Source organism: Sminthopsis crassicaudata, chromosome 6 (assembly GCF_048593235.1).
Source record: "Sminthopsis crassicaudata isolate SCR6 chromosome 6, ASM4859323v1, whole genome shotgun sequence".
Taxonomy (NCBI): Eukaryota; Metazoa; Chordata; class Mammalia; order Dasyuromorphia; family Dasyuridae; genus Sminthopsis; species Sminthopsis crassicaudata.
In genome coordinates, this window is record NC_133622.1 from 183171340 (window position 1) to 183189330 (window position 17991).

The window sequence follows — 17991 nt, forward strand, 5'->3', positions numbered from 1 at the left end:
ACTAGATGTCTCCTAAAGTCTCTTCTAGCTATAAAGTCTCTACTCATTTAATCGCATAATCTTATGATTTTATCAGTCAATCTATAAATTCACCAACTGGAGAAGGTTACCCAAAATAATCTACTCCTATTTTAAAACTGTACATTAAATGAGTGGTATATGTTTCATTTCAGTAACCAGTGAAAACAGAATTTGAGAAATCTTTTGTTTGCTTCAGCCTAAAAATATTCTAAATGGACTATCTTCATAAAAATAAGTATTTAACAGGCAGAATGCTCAATTTTTGTTTTAACCCAAGCACGGCTGGGAATTTACTGTATAAACTCTGCAAAAACATTGAACTTATTGGAAACTTTTGTTTTCTTTTCTGTAAAATGGAGGTAATATTTCACATGACCTACACCCTAGGGATGTCAAGGGACCTATTGTGCAATTGTGTGGCTATTTCTTATTATTAATAAGTATCACAGAAAAACAAGTGTCTATCTGTCTCTGCAACTTCAAGTTGCAAATTGAAAATGTTTACTTCTGCTTAAGTCTAATGCTCATCTATTTGACAATTCCTCAAATACTTAAATATTATCACTATGTTCCATGTCCCCACCACCATCACCCCACATCATCTTACTTTCCCAAACTCCTTCAGTCTATTTTTACATTCCATCTTCCCTAGTCTTTTCTTTCTTCATTATGGGGTGTTCAGGGAGAAGTAGCTTCTCTAGGGTAAAGGTTTATCAGAGCTGCTTTTCACCTTTGGCGCCCACCTTTTCACCTAACTCTCATCTGTGGCTCTATGAAGCTATATTATACACAGCAGCCACAACAGACAGGCTAACTCAGGTTAAATGTAGGCCAGGGATATCAAACCTGTAGTGAATTGGGGGAGGGATTGTCTTCCTTAAGCATGTGAAGATTTCCTCTGGCAGGAAGGATGGATGTTCCAATGACCATGGAGATGAATGAAGCAGGAATTGTAAAATGCTTAGAGCTTGGTCATACAATGAAGATGCCAAGGTCATCCACTGCATCCCAAGTCAGCACCAGTTGTCTTGACTTTGATTCTGCCACTAATGTTCGATGAAGAAAAATCAAAGCTCATGAGTTTGCACAACTGTGCTTCACTTAAATACAAGTCACATGGAAGTGTAAGATATTACCCCATGATATAATTTGGTTCTTTTTGAAAACAAACAACCCTCAACCCTTCCTTCCTCCCTCCCCCCTTCTTTTTTTTCCCTTCCTTCCTTCCTTCCTTCCTTCCTTCCTTCCTTCCTTCCTTCCTTCCTTCCTTCCTTCCTTCCTTCCTTCCCTCTTTCTTTCTTTCCTCCTTTATTTCTTTAAGTTTCAGTCAAGAACTATGTAAATTACTCCAGATTTGGCATATCACAGTATATGGCATGATTATTGCTTCCCTAGTGCTAGATAACATGTCTCTAATCATGCAGCCTAAGATAATGTTTTTGAAGGGTTCTTTTGTTTTGACAGCACACCACTGACCCATCTCACTAAAACCTCCAAATCTTTTCATATAAACTATTGCCTAAACATCATTTTTGAAAAATGTTCTTATGAGAGTTTCTCACATCTTGTTCTCCGGAAGTTTAATTTTTGATCCCAACTATAGTTCTTGACATCATTATTGATCTTTATTATTAATTAATTATCACTATTTATCACTCAGTTTCCTCTTTTTCTTTGACAGGGAGGGAGTAGACTCTCAGATTAAAATGTTTGTATGCACTTTTTAGTGCAGTCAGTGTTATTAGCTGTTTTAGCTTAACTGTGTTTCTTTGTTACAATTCTTGAGTGTGGTGAGAATAGATATATCCAGAAATCACTAGTTTCTATCAAAAGACATCAGTAGAACTGCTCTATTTCAAATTCCATCTTTTTAAATTTGGCCTATCATTTGCAGTGAATATTAGAATATTACTTCCTTGTCTAAGATTTCACTTACTTGCTAACCATTTTTGCTCTGTCTTTCCCTGACCAAAGATTATTCTCTACTTAAGAGAAAATGGACAAAACAAATATACTAATAGAATAATTCAGCTTTTCCATCTCATTCTTTTATCATCACCCCATTTGCCCTAATCCACAACTCTCTGTTCTGAACCAGCTTTTCCCCACAACCCCTATCCATCATTCCTCTATTTTGCTTCTTGTCATGAGGAGGTTCTCTGTCATGTCTTAAATAAATGTCCATCCCAGAATTATTGTTCCACTGTCTGATTCTTGAAGGAGCCATAATCCTGAAACAAACATATTCTGAAATAGCACGGCTACTCATTTCCTAAGCTATGCCAATTATATCCCCCTTAAATGAAGTCGTTAGCTTTTAATTTACTTACTCAGCCGAGCCTAAAGTTAATCTATTAAGACATTTTTTTAAAAGAAAAGAGAGAAAATTTGTATTTTTGCAAGGCAGAAACAGGCACAATAACTGACAGAATACTGCAGCATGTCAAAGATTACCAGCAACTAGTGAAACAGAAAAAGCTCCAAACAAAATAAAACTCTCCTAACATGTCTTGGAAAGAAGAAAAATGTGCAAGAACACCAAGTTATCATCCTCTTCATCATCTTCATCATCGACATTGTCTTTCTCATCATCTATCATATGGATACACAGTATTTTCTTCACTACAACCATTAAAAGATATCTCCATTATTTCAGATGATAAAAATAAGATGTAGAAAAGTGAAGTGTCTTTTCCAAGGCCCTACCATTTGTATGTCATTAATAGTAAACTACAAAGTTGAAACTCAGTCCCAGACTTTCCAATTCTGAGGTCGTTGAGCTCACTGGAGTTGCAATATTCCCTTTCAGTAATTGTTTCTGGCCATCAAGTCATACATAATTGAAAGCCAAAACCTTTCCCAAGTCTTGTAAGTTCTGCCTCTGCAAGTTTCTCATACATCCCCTTTTTTTTCCACTCACTCCAATATCATCCAAGGTTGGGTCCTCATCAGACTTTTGAATAACCTCTGAATTGTTTTCTTTGCCTCAACACTCTCTCCACTCCAATTCATTCTCCACACAGTTGCTGAAATGATTGTCCTAAAGCAGAGATCTGACTATGTCACTCTCCTATGAAATAAGCTACAGTGGCTAGTGGAAGGATTTTCTTATGTTCTTCTAGGTCTTCTCCATTGAAGACTTGCCCTAAATTAGACTATTAGACATCATTGACTCTGGGAGCTGAATCATTCCAGCCTCCTATACAGATGCCTTCAGAAATTTAAGATGTTATCTTAACATTCTTGGCTTTTATAAATAGCCAATGCTTAAAAAACAAACAAATAAAAAAAAACATCAATCTTCCATTTACAAAACTTTTTCTGCCTCATTTATGAAAATAATAGGCATTGACTTCTGCTTTATCCAATGTTATCCAGTGTTGACTCACACTTTGTGACTTCATTTGGGGTTTTCTTGGCAAAGCTACTGAGTGGTTTGCCATTTCCTTCTCCAGCTTATTTTACTGATGGAGAAACTGAAGCAGACAGGGATAGGTGCCTTGCCCAGGGTCATGCAGCTTGTAAGTGTCTGAGATTGGACTTGAACTCAGGAAAAGTTGTCTTCCTGACTCCACACCTGTACTCTGTGAACTATGGTACCACCTAGCTGCTTTACCTGGGCCCTCTATTATAAGTCTGCTTGCCACAAACTCTTCCTTGAATTCATTACATAACACTATTCCCTTTACCTGGAAAATTCTTTCCTCATTCTTCCTGTTGAAACCCTAAGGTCCTGCCCATATGATTCCTCTTCCATAATATCCTTCAATAAAGAGTGTTGTAGTGGGAAGAAAATTGGATTGAGAGTTAGGAAGAACAATTTTCCTGGATTTGAATCCCAGCTCTACTTACTCTCTATGTGACCATTACCATATAACAATCTCTCTGGATCTATCTCTTCATATATTGCAGGACATTTTTAAAAGAAAAATTCTTTGTTCAGGTTTTCATCCTGATTAATGAATCAAAATTCAAGACAAAGAGAATTAAAATAGTTTATTAAAATGTATCAAGATAGCAATGAATTGGTGGGATAATCACTAGAGATCAATAAGAGAATCATCAAAAAATAGCCAGTTTTTATTGGTAACTTTCATAATGAGATAAAGACAATCCAGATGTTTCCAAGAGATTAAAAGGGAGTAGAGCATTACATCTCATTTCTCCCAAATTGCTTATGCCTGATGTATAACCGGTATAAACATCTTAGGTACCTAGCCCATCAGAGCTTCCTCCATTTCTTATTTGCAAGCAGAACATTGAAGAATAGCTCACTGAGTCAGCATAACTTTCTATAATAGGACTCCCTATACAGTGAGTCTCCAAAGTCCCTTCTGGCTCTTAATGCATTGAATCCCCAGGGCCAAAAGAATCAAGCTTCTAGCTCTTTGAACACAGCAAATTTTAATTGACATCCTACTTATCTGTGCATATGGATTTTTTAAACCAAACTTGTAATTTTACTGGTATGAGATTTTCCTAGGGGAAAAAATCGTTCACTACTAATGCAGATTAGAATTTTCACTGTGACTTACAAACAGAATTGCTTAAGCACTGAGGTTAAATGACTTACTCAGGGATGCATAGTAGTCTTCAGAAGTAAAAAACTTGAATGCACATCTTTCAGATTCTGATGCTACCTTTTTTCTCCTCCATAGTTCAAAATGGTAAGCAACTTGAGGGTAGGAAATATATTTTATTGTCCCTGCATCTATCCCAAAGATGTAACTCAGTGGTTACACATTTTAAGCATTTGTAAAATATTTTCTGAAGATTGACTAATGAAAACAGAATTGTCTCTCCAGATGAATGTGTTTCCTTTCTTTAATCAGACAATAAGAACTACCTAATTCAACGTGTTTCCTTTTTTGCCTCAGCTGCCAGAAAGCTCTGGGCTAAATTCCATGCTCAGCTGTAGTAGCTAACTCAACCCAGGTGCCTGGTAACATCTACTTCCCTGCTCCTTTTAATTAGATTTGTTCTGTTTATATTGTCCTGTTTAATATTGTGTTGGATTTTACAGGCCATTTGCAAGCTTTTTTGGAAGTAGGTGGGTTAAAAATCCTTAATAAATAAATAAAAGCATGCATCTGAAATATATCAACTTGATTTCCATTTCTTTTCTGGCAGGACTTGCAGATTATCAGCACTGATGAAAATGAAGTATTTGTGGCTGTCCAAGAATGGTACCAAACAGACACGTACAACCTTTACCAATCAGACCCACAGGGTGTATACTATTCAATTGTGCTTGAGAATGTAAGGAGCACGAAGCAACCAGAAGAGAATGTTCTGATCGATATCCTAGAGGTACTACCATACAATTGTTAATGTCTGTGTTTTCTTTCTAGAACCTGTGTCATCTTGGGCTAATCACAACCTCGATGAATCTGAGTTTTATCAAATATAAAGATGGCTATAAGATTCCTTTAAGTACTAGATTAATATTTCATGATATTGTGCTTGTTACATTAAACAGCAAAGAAGAAAAATGACACAGTTTATGCCCTCAAGGACCTTCCAATATATTAAGGGTATTTAGAATGTGTACCAATCAGAAAAGGATAGGGCAAAAGGCAAAGTATCCTTGAGAAATGTCAAGAGGGAGATAGCATTTTCTACTAATCTGAGCAAGGAAGGCTTCAGAAGAAAGTGGAACCTGATCCTTGAATGAAAAAAAAAAAAAAAAAAAAAAAAAAAGATGAATAGTCAGATATAAGGAAGAAAGGCATTCTATGAATTGGGTGATGGCCTGAACAAATGCACAGACTTGAGAAAGTGAGATAAAACTGGAGAATAACTAATACTCCAATTTAACTGCAATGTGGAAAGGATAGAAGTGAAAATGGAAAAGTAAGTTGGAATAAGATTATGGAAGGTCTTGAATACAAGCATAAGGAATTTCTATTTTATCTGAAGAACCGTAGCGAATCACCAAAGCATTTTCAGAAAGGAAATGACAGGGCCAAAACCTGTGCATTTAAAAGGTCATTTTGGCTCTTCTGTAAAGTCTACACTAAAGTGGAAAGACATGGAGCCAGGAAAACAACAGGGAGAAGAAGGGGTCATGAATTAAATTTATTTCATTATGATGGTTATCGATGTATTTTCATTATGAGAAAACATTATACTTTTCTATGGCACCAATATAAAAAGTTGCATTTATGCCATTATAGATTAAGGTTTCATGATTTGAGATGAGAAACCTAATCCTTTGTTAATTTCTTTGGAATAGCATGCTTGTGGGGGTTTTCCCCCCCAGCCCAGATGTGCAGGATTAACTGACATAGAAACAGATGTGGATTGTACCTGAAAATTAGACCTGCCTGAAAGGCTATTCTGTTCCTGAGCTTGTTATTAATTTTTTTAATGTTTTAATGACATTTTCCCCAAATACATGCAAAAATAGTTCTAAACATCCACCTGCACAAAATTCAGTGTTCCATATTTTTTCCCTCTCCTTCCCTCTCCTCCTTCCCCTAGATAGCAAGCAGTGTGATATAGATTATACATGTGCAGCTCTTCTAAACACATTTCCATATTGATTGTGAGGAGCAAACAAAACCAGATCAAAAGGGAAAAACCACAAGAAACAAAAAACAAACAAAAAAGGTGAAAAGGTGACGTTTTGATCCACATTCAATCTCCATAGTTCTCTCTCTGAATGTGGATGGTACTTTCCATTACATCAATTGGAATTGCCTTGAATGATCTCATTGAGTCAAGTCCATCACACTTGATCATCACATAATCTTCTTGTTATACTTGGTTCAATGTTCTCTTGGCTCTGCTCACTTCACTTAGCATCGGTTCATATAAGACTTCCCAGGATTTTCTGAATTCAGCCTTTTAACCATGTCTTATAGAACAATAATTATTTTATTACATTCATATTCTCAACTGAGGGGCATCCATTTCATTTACAATTCCTTTCCATTACAAAAAGGACTACTACAAACATTTTTGCACATGTATGTCCTTTAACCTCTTTTATGATCTCTTTGTGATAGACACCTAATAGTGATACTCCTGAATCAAAGGGTATACACATTTTGATAACTTTTTGAGCATAGTTCCAAACTGCTCTCCAGAATAGTTGGATCAGTTCACAACTCCCCCAACAATGTATCAATGTCTCAGTTTTCCCATATCCCCTCCAATATTCATTATCTTTTTCCTGTCATTTTAGTCAATCTGAGAGGTGTGAAGTGGGACCTCAGAGTTATCTTTAATTTACATAAGTGGTTTCTTAACACCATGAACTCTCTGTGTCTAACCTTCACTGCCAGTTATGCGATAACATTTCCCAGGTCTATATTAACTTTGCTCCTCAAGAGTTCTTAACCATTTTTGTATCATGGACCACTTTGACAATCTGGTGATTGTCTTTTTCAGTTATGTCTGATTCTTCATGACCCCTTTTTAGATTTTTTTATTGAAGATATTTCCTTCTCTAAATCATTTTACATATGAGAAAACTGAGGCAAACAAGGTGAAGTGACTTACCCAAGGCCACATAGCTACTGAGGTCAGATTTGGAAATCCTGACTCTAGAGCCTGAACTCTACTACACCACCTAGTTGCCTCAAGGCTTACAGACTTCTTTCCTATTCAGTTCAGTATATATTTATCAAACATCTACTGTGTACCATACACTGTGTTAAGTGGTGGACAAATAAGAAGAAAAAGACAATTTCTGTACTCAAGGAGATTACATTTCTACTCTTCTTCAAATGCAGTTTTCAAATGCATAAAATGAAACATACAAGATTACAAAGAAAGCCAATTTTACTGAAATACAGTTAATATATTTTTTTTACTTTTTTTGCTGAGGCAATTGGGGTTAAATGACTTACCTATGGTCGCACAATTGTCTGAGCCCAATCAATATATTTTAAATGCCAAATTCACAAATCCCTAGTTAAGAACCTCTATCCTAAATTATTCTTTACAATCAAGTCTACTTTAGACTTGAAACAGTAGAAAAACTGTAGGCTATCTATCCACAACACTGACCTGTTATGATTTTAATCCCTTGCATTAAGTAAATTGTGCACAATTCAAAAGAACACATCACTATTATTTAAGCCAAAAGACCTGAATTCAAATACAAATTCTCTTACTCTTTATCAAGCATTTCATTTCTCCCTTGGACTCATTTTTGTCATGTGTAAATAAAAAAGGACAAGATCTCAAAGCCTTTTCAACTCTAAATCTTCTGGTTCCATGACATTTCCTTAGTAATATAAGCGGCTCAGTAAGCGGTTGGTATCACCTCATTTACTCTCTGTAGAACACATTCACACATTTATGTTCAGTCTCTCAGATATTTCAACCATAACTGCTTTTCCTCAGAAACTAATGAATATAACAATTTGTTTATGTTGAAGACATTCACAACTGGTGTGACATATTTATGGTCCTTAGACAAGGTTTAGAAATTGTACCCCCATAATCTAAAAATTATTCCCTTGTCTGTTCCCATTCCCCCAAGGATTTTTAAGTCACATATGGCATTTCTCATTTTAAAAATAAGTGTTTTGTTGAGGTTCCTTTTTGTACAGTGCCACAATCACCCAAGGACAGCTAAGTGGAACAGTGGGTAGAGTACCAGGTCTGGAGTCAGAAAGAGTCATCTTACTGAATTGAAATCTGGCTTCATTTACTTACTAGCTGTGTGATCCTGGGCAAGCCACTTAACCCTATTTGCTTCAATTTTTTGTCTGCAAAATAAGCTGGAGGAGGAAATGACAAATGCTCCAGTGTCTCTGCCAAGAAAACTCCAAATGGGATCACAGAGAGTTGGAAAAATGACTGAACTAAACTACACAATGATTATCTCCAAAGGGAATGATCCCTCCAAACAAATAGTTAAAATTAAGCAAAACAAATCATCTGAGTGGGACATGGTAAGCCTTAGTGAAAGAAACACACTTTGGAATCAGAGGGCCTGAGTTCAAGTGTTGCAACCCACTGTCACTCCTTGTGGGACTTTGGAGAATTCACTCAATATCCCTGAGCCTGTGTTTCCTTATCTGTGAATTGAGGGGGTTGGACTGGAGAGGGAGTCTCGAAATTCCCTTCCGATTCTAAACACACAATCCTGTGATTCTTATGATGGACTCATTGAGAAGATATTGCCTTTTTCAATAGTAATTTACTCAAATCACAATTAAGTAACATTATTAATTGTGGTATTATTTTCCTTAATTTTACTATGGTCATTGTGTAAATTACTATTCTTGTTCTTTTCACTTTACTCTGTTTCAGATTATATAATCCTATCCAGGCTTCCTCCAATCCTTCATTGTCATCATTTCTCAAGGCTCAGTAATAACTCATTCCACATTCATACATCTCAATTTGTTCAGATATATCCCAATCAATAACCACCTATTTTATTTCTAGAGCTTGCTACCATAAAAATATTTCTGTAAATATTTTGTTTTTTGCTTATATGGGAGCTTTCCTTCTATCTTTGACCTTTCTTGGGGTAATGTTTACTGAAAACAAAAGTAGCTTGGACAGCTGGATTTTTGGAAGATCTGAGTCTTCCAAACTCCAATGCTAGACCTGTATCCATTGTGCCACTCAGTTGCTCCCCAGAGCACAAAATCACAAAGGAACTCAAAACGCAGAGATCCAAAGAAAAACATTTAAAATATATAGCAGATGTAAATAGATCCTGATATGTTACAGATGATGATTTGTGAACAAGAATCCAGACAATGTCAGATCAGAACAGAAGGTGGGCTAATAATGTAGCAAGAATGAGATATGACAGTAGATGAGGTGTATATCCATCAGGATTCATCTCACTGATTTTCATGAAATGCTATAAAGTCATTGGAAAGCTGACTCATCCTTGAAGGATGGCCATTGATTATCAATGGTCATTCTCTTAGAGGTCGTCAACCTAGTCAACTAGATCCTTAGATCATTATCTCATAACACCACTGAAAAACTAGAAAAATAGAAATATCTTTTCCACTCATACCCTTACCTTGAAAACAAGGAGAGTATTCAGTCAGTATCACAGACCCTGCCCAGTACCATGATGCTCCTCCAGGCCTAGCCTTGGCCAAGTAGTCCACCTGAATTACTCCTCCTTAGCACATCTTCACAACACACTGACACCTATCATTTGGGATTTGGGGGAGTGCAATTGTTTGTAACTATAAAATGTGATACAAAAAAGGCTGCAACTGCCTTAAAGAATTACAAATCCCTAAGATTACAGAAAAAGTGACCAAAAATGTTTATATTCCACCATGGCAATGGTCAAGCAGGAAAACTGAACCAATATTTACTCAGGATAATTATTTTCACAATGATTATTATTTGCTGAAGATATTCACTTAGTTCTGATCAGATCCTGGGTATATTATGCTAAAAACAAGAAAGTCTCTATGCAAGGAATACTGACACTTTAAAAGGTATCATAAAGAAACATAAAGAGCTGATATTCCCATGTGTCAACTGCTCTTCACTAAGTTTGGAGCCACTTCCACCATGACAGTTCCCTTCTGCTTCCTAACACAGTGATGTCTCTTTTGAAGGCAATAGAAGCAGGTTTCTAATTCAAGGTTCAGTAGCCTGCAAAGATGGCACCTCTCCAGAGGGTTCCTCCAGAAACCAAATGCTTTGCTAAAGCAACAGGAGTGGTCCCCCAGCTCCCATCTGACACTGCTGGCTCATCATTTGTCAGGGATGACAAGTGGAACAAAGTCAGACACTCCAAATTATGATCATTTCTTTCAAACTGATGGCTACATTTTTAATGGTGTTTTTCTTTGTCTGAGATATTCACTGTCAGGGTAATTCCTATTTTGTGGGAATATGTCTAAATCACTAAATTTGGAGTCAGACAGCCTGCATTCCTAGACTTATGGGAGACTTTCTGAGAAGTTTCCACAATGCCTTGGGTAATAAACGTTGTTAGAAAGAGGAATGATTCCATCCCCATTTCTACTCGGGTTTACTCTAATCATGATTCTTAAGGGAAGTACAAAGTGCAAACTGTGGAACATTCTAGGAAAAAACTAGTCATGGTACTACTAGTCATGATATTCTACCAGAGTTAATTTGGGAGGACAGATTAAAAAAGGAACCAGATGAGGAAAATTTCTGGAAGCAGCAAAAATAGTGAAGCATCTACTAGAAGTCCAGGTGCTGCAGTGGATAAAATGCTGGACCTGGAGACAGGAAAACATGATTTGAAATACAGCCTCAGACACTTACTAGTCATGTGTCCCAGGCAGGTCATTTAACATCTGTGTGTCACAGTTCTTACAATTGTAAAATGTAGATAATAACAACATTTACCTTCCAAGTTTTTTTTGGTGAAGATTAAATGAGATTATATTTGTAAAATCATTTTGTACAATATAAAAATTCATTTTGCTTGGCACATAGCAGCTATCATCATCATCATCATCATCATCATCATCATCATCATCATCATCATCATCATAATTCTATGTAGCTCACTATGCATGATGCTAGGGAAAAAAGAAAGAAAATATCTATATGGTCCCTGCTCCAAAGTTTGATCAAGTGATGAGAATTAATGGCACATAAGTGGATATCAGATAGCAGCGTTACAAGTGGTATACATGATGAGGGCCTCAAAAACAGGAAGAAAAAACTGCTATGTGAGATCAAAAGGGAAAGGCACACTATCTTGAATGATCAGGAAGGCTTCCTGTAGGAGCTGTGCTTTGAGTTGGGTTTTAAAGCTTGAAGATGGGTATCTACAGCCCATTAGTGCCAATAGGTGGGTATAAAGAATTCCACTCCTCTACGGTAACAATAGGTGTCACAACTGGACTGTATTGGGTATATATGGAGCCTAAATAAAAGGAGCAAAATTATAAAAAATGGAGTTTTTTAGCTCTGCAACAGTTCCTATATTTTGATTCCTTTTGTGTTTTATTCTAACTGGTTTTGAATCTCAGCTCTTGACAGTTTCCTGTCAGATATTGGAGTTCCATCCCACATAAGAGTCATTTCCCCATGTAGAAGAGCATCATCTATTTTATAGGAAGGCAGGCCAGATCTTATGTCATCACATCTGGTTGACCTCTCACTTCTGATCTATGTCTGATAAGCATCAATTAGCTGAGAAATTGGCCCTACCCAAGGGTATAGGATAGTATATGGTATATAATTGAGAACTCTAGTGAAGGTGCAAGGTAGAGGAACTGGGAAGGCTAAGGAGACATTTCCAGAATAGTTGTGAATATCAAATTAAATAATATATTTAAAGTGCTTAGCATAATGACTGATATATTGTAAGAATCCTATAAATGCTTATTCCCTCCTCCTCATCCCAAGATATATAGCAAATGTTCATTGAACAGATGGAAAAAGACTGAATGTGTTAACAAATGGATAAATGGACTACTGTGTACATGCAGATTTTTTTTTAGCTCTCTTGAGTATTGATTTGCATATACTATGGAAGAGAAGCCCAGAATCTAATTGAGTTTCTTTATTGCCTGTCCCCGAGCCTTGGGGACTTGAAGGAGAATGAAGAAGAGCCTTTTGAACAATAAATCACAATGGGCAGAGGGTCAGCAAGATTGGAAATAGCCCAAGCATTTGAATAGGAAAGTCTAAAATCCTTTTCTTCATTCTTATCGGGTTTCTTTCACAGGTCAGAGGGGTGAAAGGAGTCTTCCTAGCCAACCAAAAGATTGATGGAAAAGTCACAACAGTGATAACCTACAACAAAGGCAGAGACTGGGATTATCTGACTCCACCAGCCACTGATATGAATGGCAAACCCACCAATTGTAAACTAGTAAGTACTCCTTGGTAATTAGTTGGTTGTTCTGTCTACTCTGTTACTACAGGTATTCTGGGATTTCCCTCTGTGCTTTCGCATCCTTGACCATTTTTGTTCATGATTTTCTAAAAGTCTATCCAATGGACTGGTTCTCATAGCACCTCCTTGCCTATTGAATTTCTACCCATCCTTTAAAGATTGAATGAATTACTACCCCTTCCAAGGAGCTTTCCCTGATACTTTGTACAAGGGATTCCTTAAAAACTTTCATAGTGATTTGGTTTTGCAAATCTCTAAAATACTTGGGATAATAAGTTCTAAAGATGCCCTCTAATCCAAACTCTTACTCTTCAAATATGGAAACTACAGTCCACAAAGACTAATATTGTATGAAATGTGATAGAAATCTATACTTTGGGTTATCAATGAGTCGTTCACTTGTCCACATGGGCACCTCTCCTTCTATCTATGTGTCAGAGACAGGACTTGAATCTAAGACTCTTAGACTGATTCTCTGTCTATTATATCATCATTCCACTCATAAGTAACAGTGCCAGGTAGAATACAATTAAGTGAAAGAAATCTGCAGACTTCCATGGAAAGTAAATAGATCTGACAGTAGTAAATACTTATTCCTTTTGTAATTACTAGCCCCATCACTGACTGGATTATCCTTGACAAGTGATTTCCTCTCTTTGCATCACTTTATATTTCTGCAAAATGTTGGGGAGAAAGTAACCATGATCTCAGTGTTACCAAGTCACTTCCCTTCTGAACGCTTCAGTTTCCACTTTTGAAAAATATGTGCCATAATTTTAATTTAAGTTAATTTAATTTAAATTAAGAATTTTGTGTCAAATGAGAGGTAAACATTAAAGGAAAATAGTAGTTCTGTAATTTAACTTTTGAGTCAATTTCCCCACTATGAACCACAGAGATTTAGTGTTATAGGAAGTTAGAAAAAGATATGCTCATATACCATGAAGTGGCACTTTAGTACATAGATTGCCAGGCCTAGAGTTGGGAAGACCTAAGTTCAAATATGGCCTCAGACACTTAGTAGCTGTATGACCCTGGGTTAGTCATGTAACACTATTTACCTCCATTTCCTCACCAGTAAAATGAGTTAGAGAAGGAAATAACAAACCATTCCCAAATTGGGGTTATGAAGACTCAGAAGTGACTCAACAACAACAGTAACAAATGCCCATTATAGCCAGAAAGGTCAGAATAGGGTGTTTCTTGAAAAATGGGGATTTGTGCCAATCTTTAAATAAATGAAGTTCTCATTTTCATGGGCTATAGTCAACAGGAAGTTATAGTTAATCACAGAAATTGCCAGATTCTGTTAGCATATATAGAAGATTTAAAAAACTACATGTGGCTGTTTCACTAACATTTGTGTCCTAGAACTGCCATTTAACCTCCGTGTCAGTTTCTCCATTGAGAACCATAGGATAGTAATATCTGCCTCCTTACATTGAAAAATAATTATTTCCTAATTGCTAAAAATCAAAAGGTCCTCCCAGAACAGAGATGTTATAAAAGGACTATTATCATTGTTTGTTATTTTTATTATCAAAGTGAAACCATATGAGTCCACCAAAGCAAATTTTTGCTAAGAATAGAATCTGTCTATACGAAAAAAAAAAAAAAAAGTTGTCTGCAATTATACAGCCCACTGAGGAGAGAATCTTTGTAAGATTTATGTCCTTGCCTTAAGATAATAAAAATAGGAGAAAATTGGTGAAGTGTATCGTCCAACTAAGGTATATGAATAGTCAAATTGAGCACAAAAGAAATAAGTTATAATGTACATGGAAAATAAATTGAGCACAAAGGATATAAAATTAAAATTTAGCAGCAGCCACTGGGCCCATATTAACATAATGGATGTTTTCACTGAGGGTAGAGATAACATGGTGAAATAAAATGGTAAGATTTCAATCAAAGAATCTTTTGGTTGAAAAGTGAGCTTAGAGGTCAGATAGGACAATTCCTACTAATAAAGGAATCACTCCCATAATATCAAGGATTGATAGTCAACCATGCTCTACTTTAGTACTTCTGATAGTGGGCAACTATCAGTGAAGGAAGCCCATTTCGTTCTTTTTCCGGGATAAATATGATTTCCTCTAGATGGTGAGAATCTGAAGAGCAAAGATTGTTTTTTTTGTTGTTGTTTTTTTTTTTTTTGTTTTGTTTTTGCCTTTTCTGTTTAACACACAGAGGACTCTTGATAAATGTTAACTGACTGTAAATTATTTTGAATCAGTTGACATAGAAGCAGCATGGGGTAAGAGAAGTATATGGTCTGGAGACAGAAGACCTGACTTCTTCTCCTGACCCAAACGTGCCTAGTTTTGTGACTCAAAGCACATTTATTTCTTTTTCTTGGTCTCACTTTCTCAACCTGTAGGATGGCAATCATGAATTTAGAGCTTGAAATTTAAAGAGCTAAGTAAATTGAGAGAGAAAAATTTGCAAATAAATTTAGAAGTTACCTTATCCAACTCTATATTTTACTAAAGAAGAAATAGCAGAGAAAGTAGTTGACTTATCCAAGGTCATATGATAATCACACAAAAAGAAATTGAGCTAAGATTCAGACCCAAGTTTTCTGTCTCTAAATCTAATATTCTTCTGGTATCATGCCACCAAATGGTAGTTATTTTACCAATCCTGCAGGATTATTTTGAAGATCAAAAGCTACAACAGGTATAAAATACTTGCAAAATGTAAAACTATAGAAATGATAGCCACTATCATTATCTTGAATTCAGAGGGAAAACCCATTTGTTCCTGCAAACTAGGCAATTCATCCTCAAAAACAAAATGGAAAACTTGACCACTTGGGGTACTACAGTTTGGGAATTAGGCAAATTGAACTCTGGTCTCATCAAGCTGTTTGCCTTAGATAAGTAGTCACCTCCCTTTTCTCAATTTCAGTTTCTTAAACTGAGGATCTGTAAAACCCATTCCAGTCTTCCTACTCTGTGATTTTGTCACTACTGGGATTAGGGGAAATTGCAGGCATCCTGTTTAAATGGTGTTGGAGAATCTATACCGAGATCTTCTTAATAACATTTAGTTTTATAGCATTATGATTTGTAGTGAGTTGTATATACAAAAAAGCACTCTCTTATACATTATTTCCTTTGATCACCGAGTTGACCCAAAGAAATAGATCAGAACTTTTTCCACTTGTGACCCCTTTTCACCTGGAAAATGTTTACAATCCCAGATATATAGGTATACAAAATAGGCAAATCAAACATTTACTGATAATAAATCATAAAGAAATTTATTTTAAACAATTCTTTGTTATACATATAATTTTATCATTTTTAAAGATAAAATTGAATTTGCATAGTAATGAGATGGATGTGCTTGTTTATTTTTTCACAAAGAATTAAATCTTGGTAGAATATTAATCTGGAGGATAGAAGGCATTCAAAAATTTTTTGCTGTTGCCAAACTTTTCATGAGTCCCACATTTAATTACATAGCCCCATATGAGATTATAACCCATAGTTAAAAACTTTGAAGTAGGTGATGTTAACGATAGATCCTTGATTTGTTATAGCACTTTACAATTTACAAAGAGCTTTCCACAGAAAAGTCCATAAATTATGCTAAGAGAAATTTGACAAGGCAAAAATCATCTTTAGCTTCTGTGGGGTAGGAGGAGGTAGAAGTATGGATTTCAGATATCTTTCACAGATGAGATCATTGAATGAAGTCTGGACACCATAGGCCATTGAACTCAACTTTGGTTCCTGAAAAAAAAAAATCTGAAATGGATTATTAAAGGGATGATTAGTGAAAATCTATTAAAGGAAAATTATTTCAAAGTGCCAAAAGTTTTTGTCAAGAGTAAAATAATGCCTTGTTAACCCCATAACCCCATTCCCTTTTTTGACAGGGTTACTAGAGTAGAGAATGTTGTTAATAAAATTTACTTACACTATAGCAAAGAATTTCACAGTTCTTTTATGGTCTGTTTGTGGATACAGTGAACAGATGTAAAATAAAAAATGGTTTTCCATGGGGATTCAGAACAGGTTTGCTTCAGTTATGTTGACTGATCCCAGTGTTTGTTCTACTAGCTAAGTTGTACTAGATCATCCTTAGGAGTACTCAAACACAATCGATAAATATTTAACCATGATACTAGCAGACCTCATCCCAAAACCTGAACATTTTATTTGTATCTAACAAAAAAAAAATTCAGAGATCAGTTTGAAATTAGAACATGTGGGTGGTACAGCTCACATGAGAAGCTTCCATGGTTCCATTGATTTCCCAGTCTCTAGTGTCTCCACATCCACCATAAACAGTGTTTTTCTTAGTCAGAAGTTCCCATATTTTCCTTCTTTTCTTCTCTAGGCACTTTAATGAGAACTTAGACAGAGCAGATTAATATTTAATCATACTACCCTATCTCCTCCCGGGGCCTCAAGGGAAGAGGTGAGAGAGAAGTTGAGGGCTACCTGTTTTCCCTTCATACTATTGAGGATTGAGACAGCAGGAGAATTTCTTCTCCAAATCTCTCTAACCATTGATTGAAACTGCAAATAAGCTGAAGCTATAGATAGGTATCCCAAATTAATGAGGATGAAGAAATGGCTTGTTTTCTACAATCAGATACTTATCGATTCTTAAATACAGGGAAAGAATAGACCTGGCACCTCTCCTGTAAGGTTTCTTAGTCGATCATGCTCCCACTAGATTTTGACATCTTCATCACTGAACTGGAAATATTAATATTTGCTCTGTGTATTTTATGACCCAATGTGTAAAATGTAATTTTCTCATGAAATTGCTAATGCTTTCTCACACATTCTGCCATTTTAAAGCCTATCTATCCTTTTAGACATAGCTTTATTACAGTTCCTCCAGAAAGTTTTACCTAATTTTCTCACCTCCAGAATCCTAGATTCTCAGGCATTTATATCTCTCATAAGTTTATCTTTCTTGCACACAAATATGCTGAAATGACTTATACGATCAAAAACCATGTAATAAATACCTCATTGCCAAACTCTTTACTAGGCATTGTGGATAACAAAGGGAAAATGGTCTTGTTCCTATCCCCAAGGCGCTTACAGTCTATTCATAGAGCCAACATATACTTATAAAACAGATGAATTAAAGAAAGAAAAATAAAATTTTTAAAG

At 35.9% G+C, this 17991-nt stretch overlaps 1 protein-coding gene across 5 annotated transcripts in view; it reads left to right on the forward strand.

Moving 5' to 3' along the window:
- Positions 1-17991, forward strand: part of SORCS2 (sortilin related VPS10 domain containing receptor 2) — a 1204963-nt gene that overhangs the window by 1034193 nt on the left and 152779 nt on the right. For all 5 annotated transcript variants that reach the window (XR_012483510.1, XM_074275474.1, XM_074275475.1 and 2 more), the window contains exons 9-10: positions 5152-5331; positions 12680-12826. Coding sequence is in view for 4 of the 5 variants with exons in the window: in XM_074275474.1 (XP_074131575.1) it covers positions 5152-5331; positions 12680-12826 (327 nt within the window). In the remaining variant the exon portion in view is untranslated. The remainder of the gene's footprint in view (positions 1-5151; positions 5332-12679; positions 12827-17991) is intronic.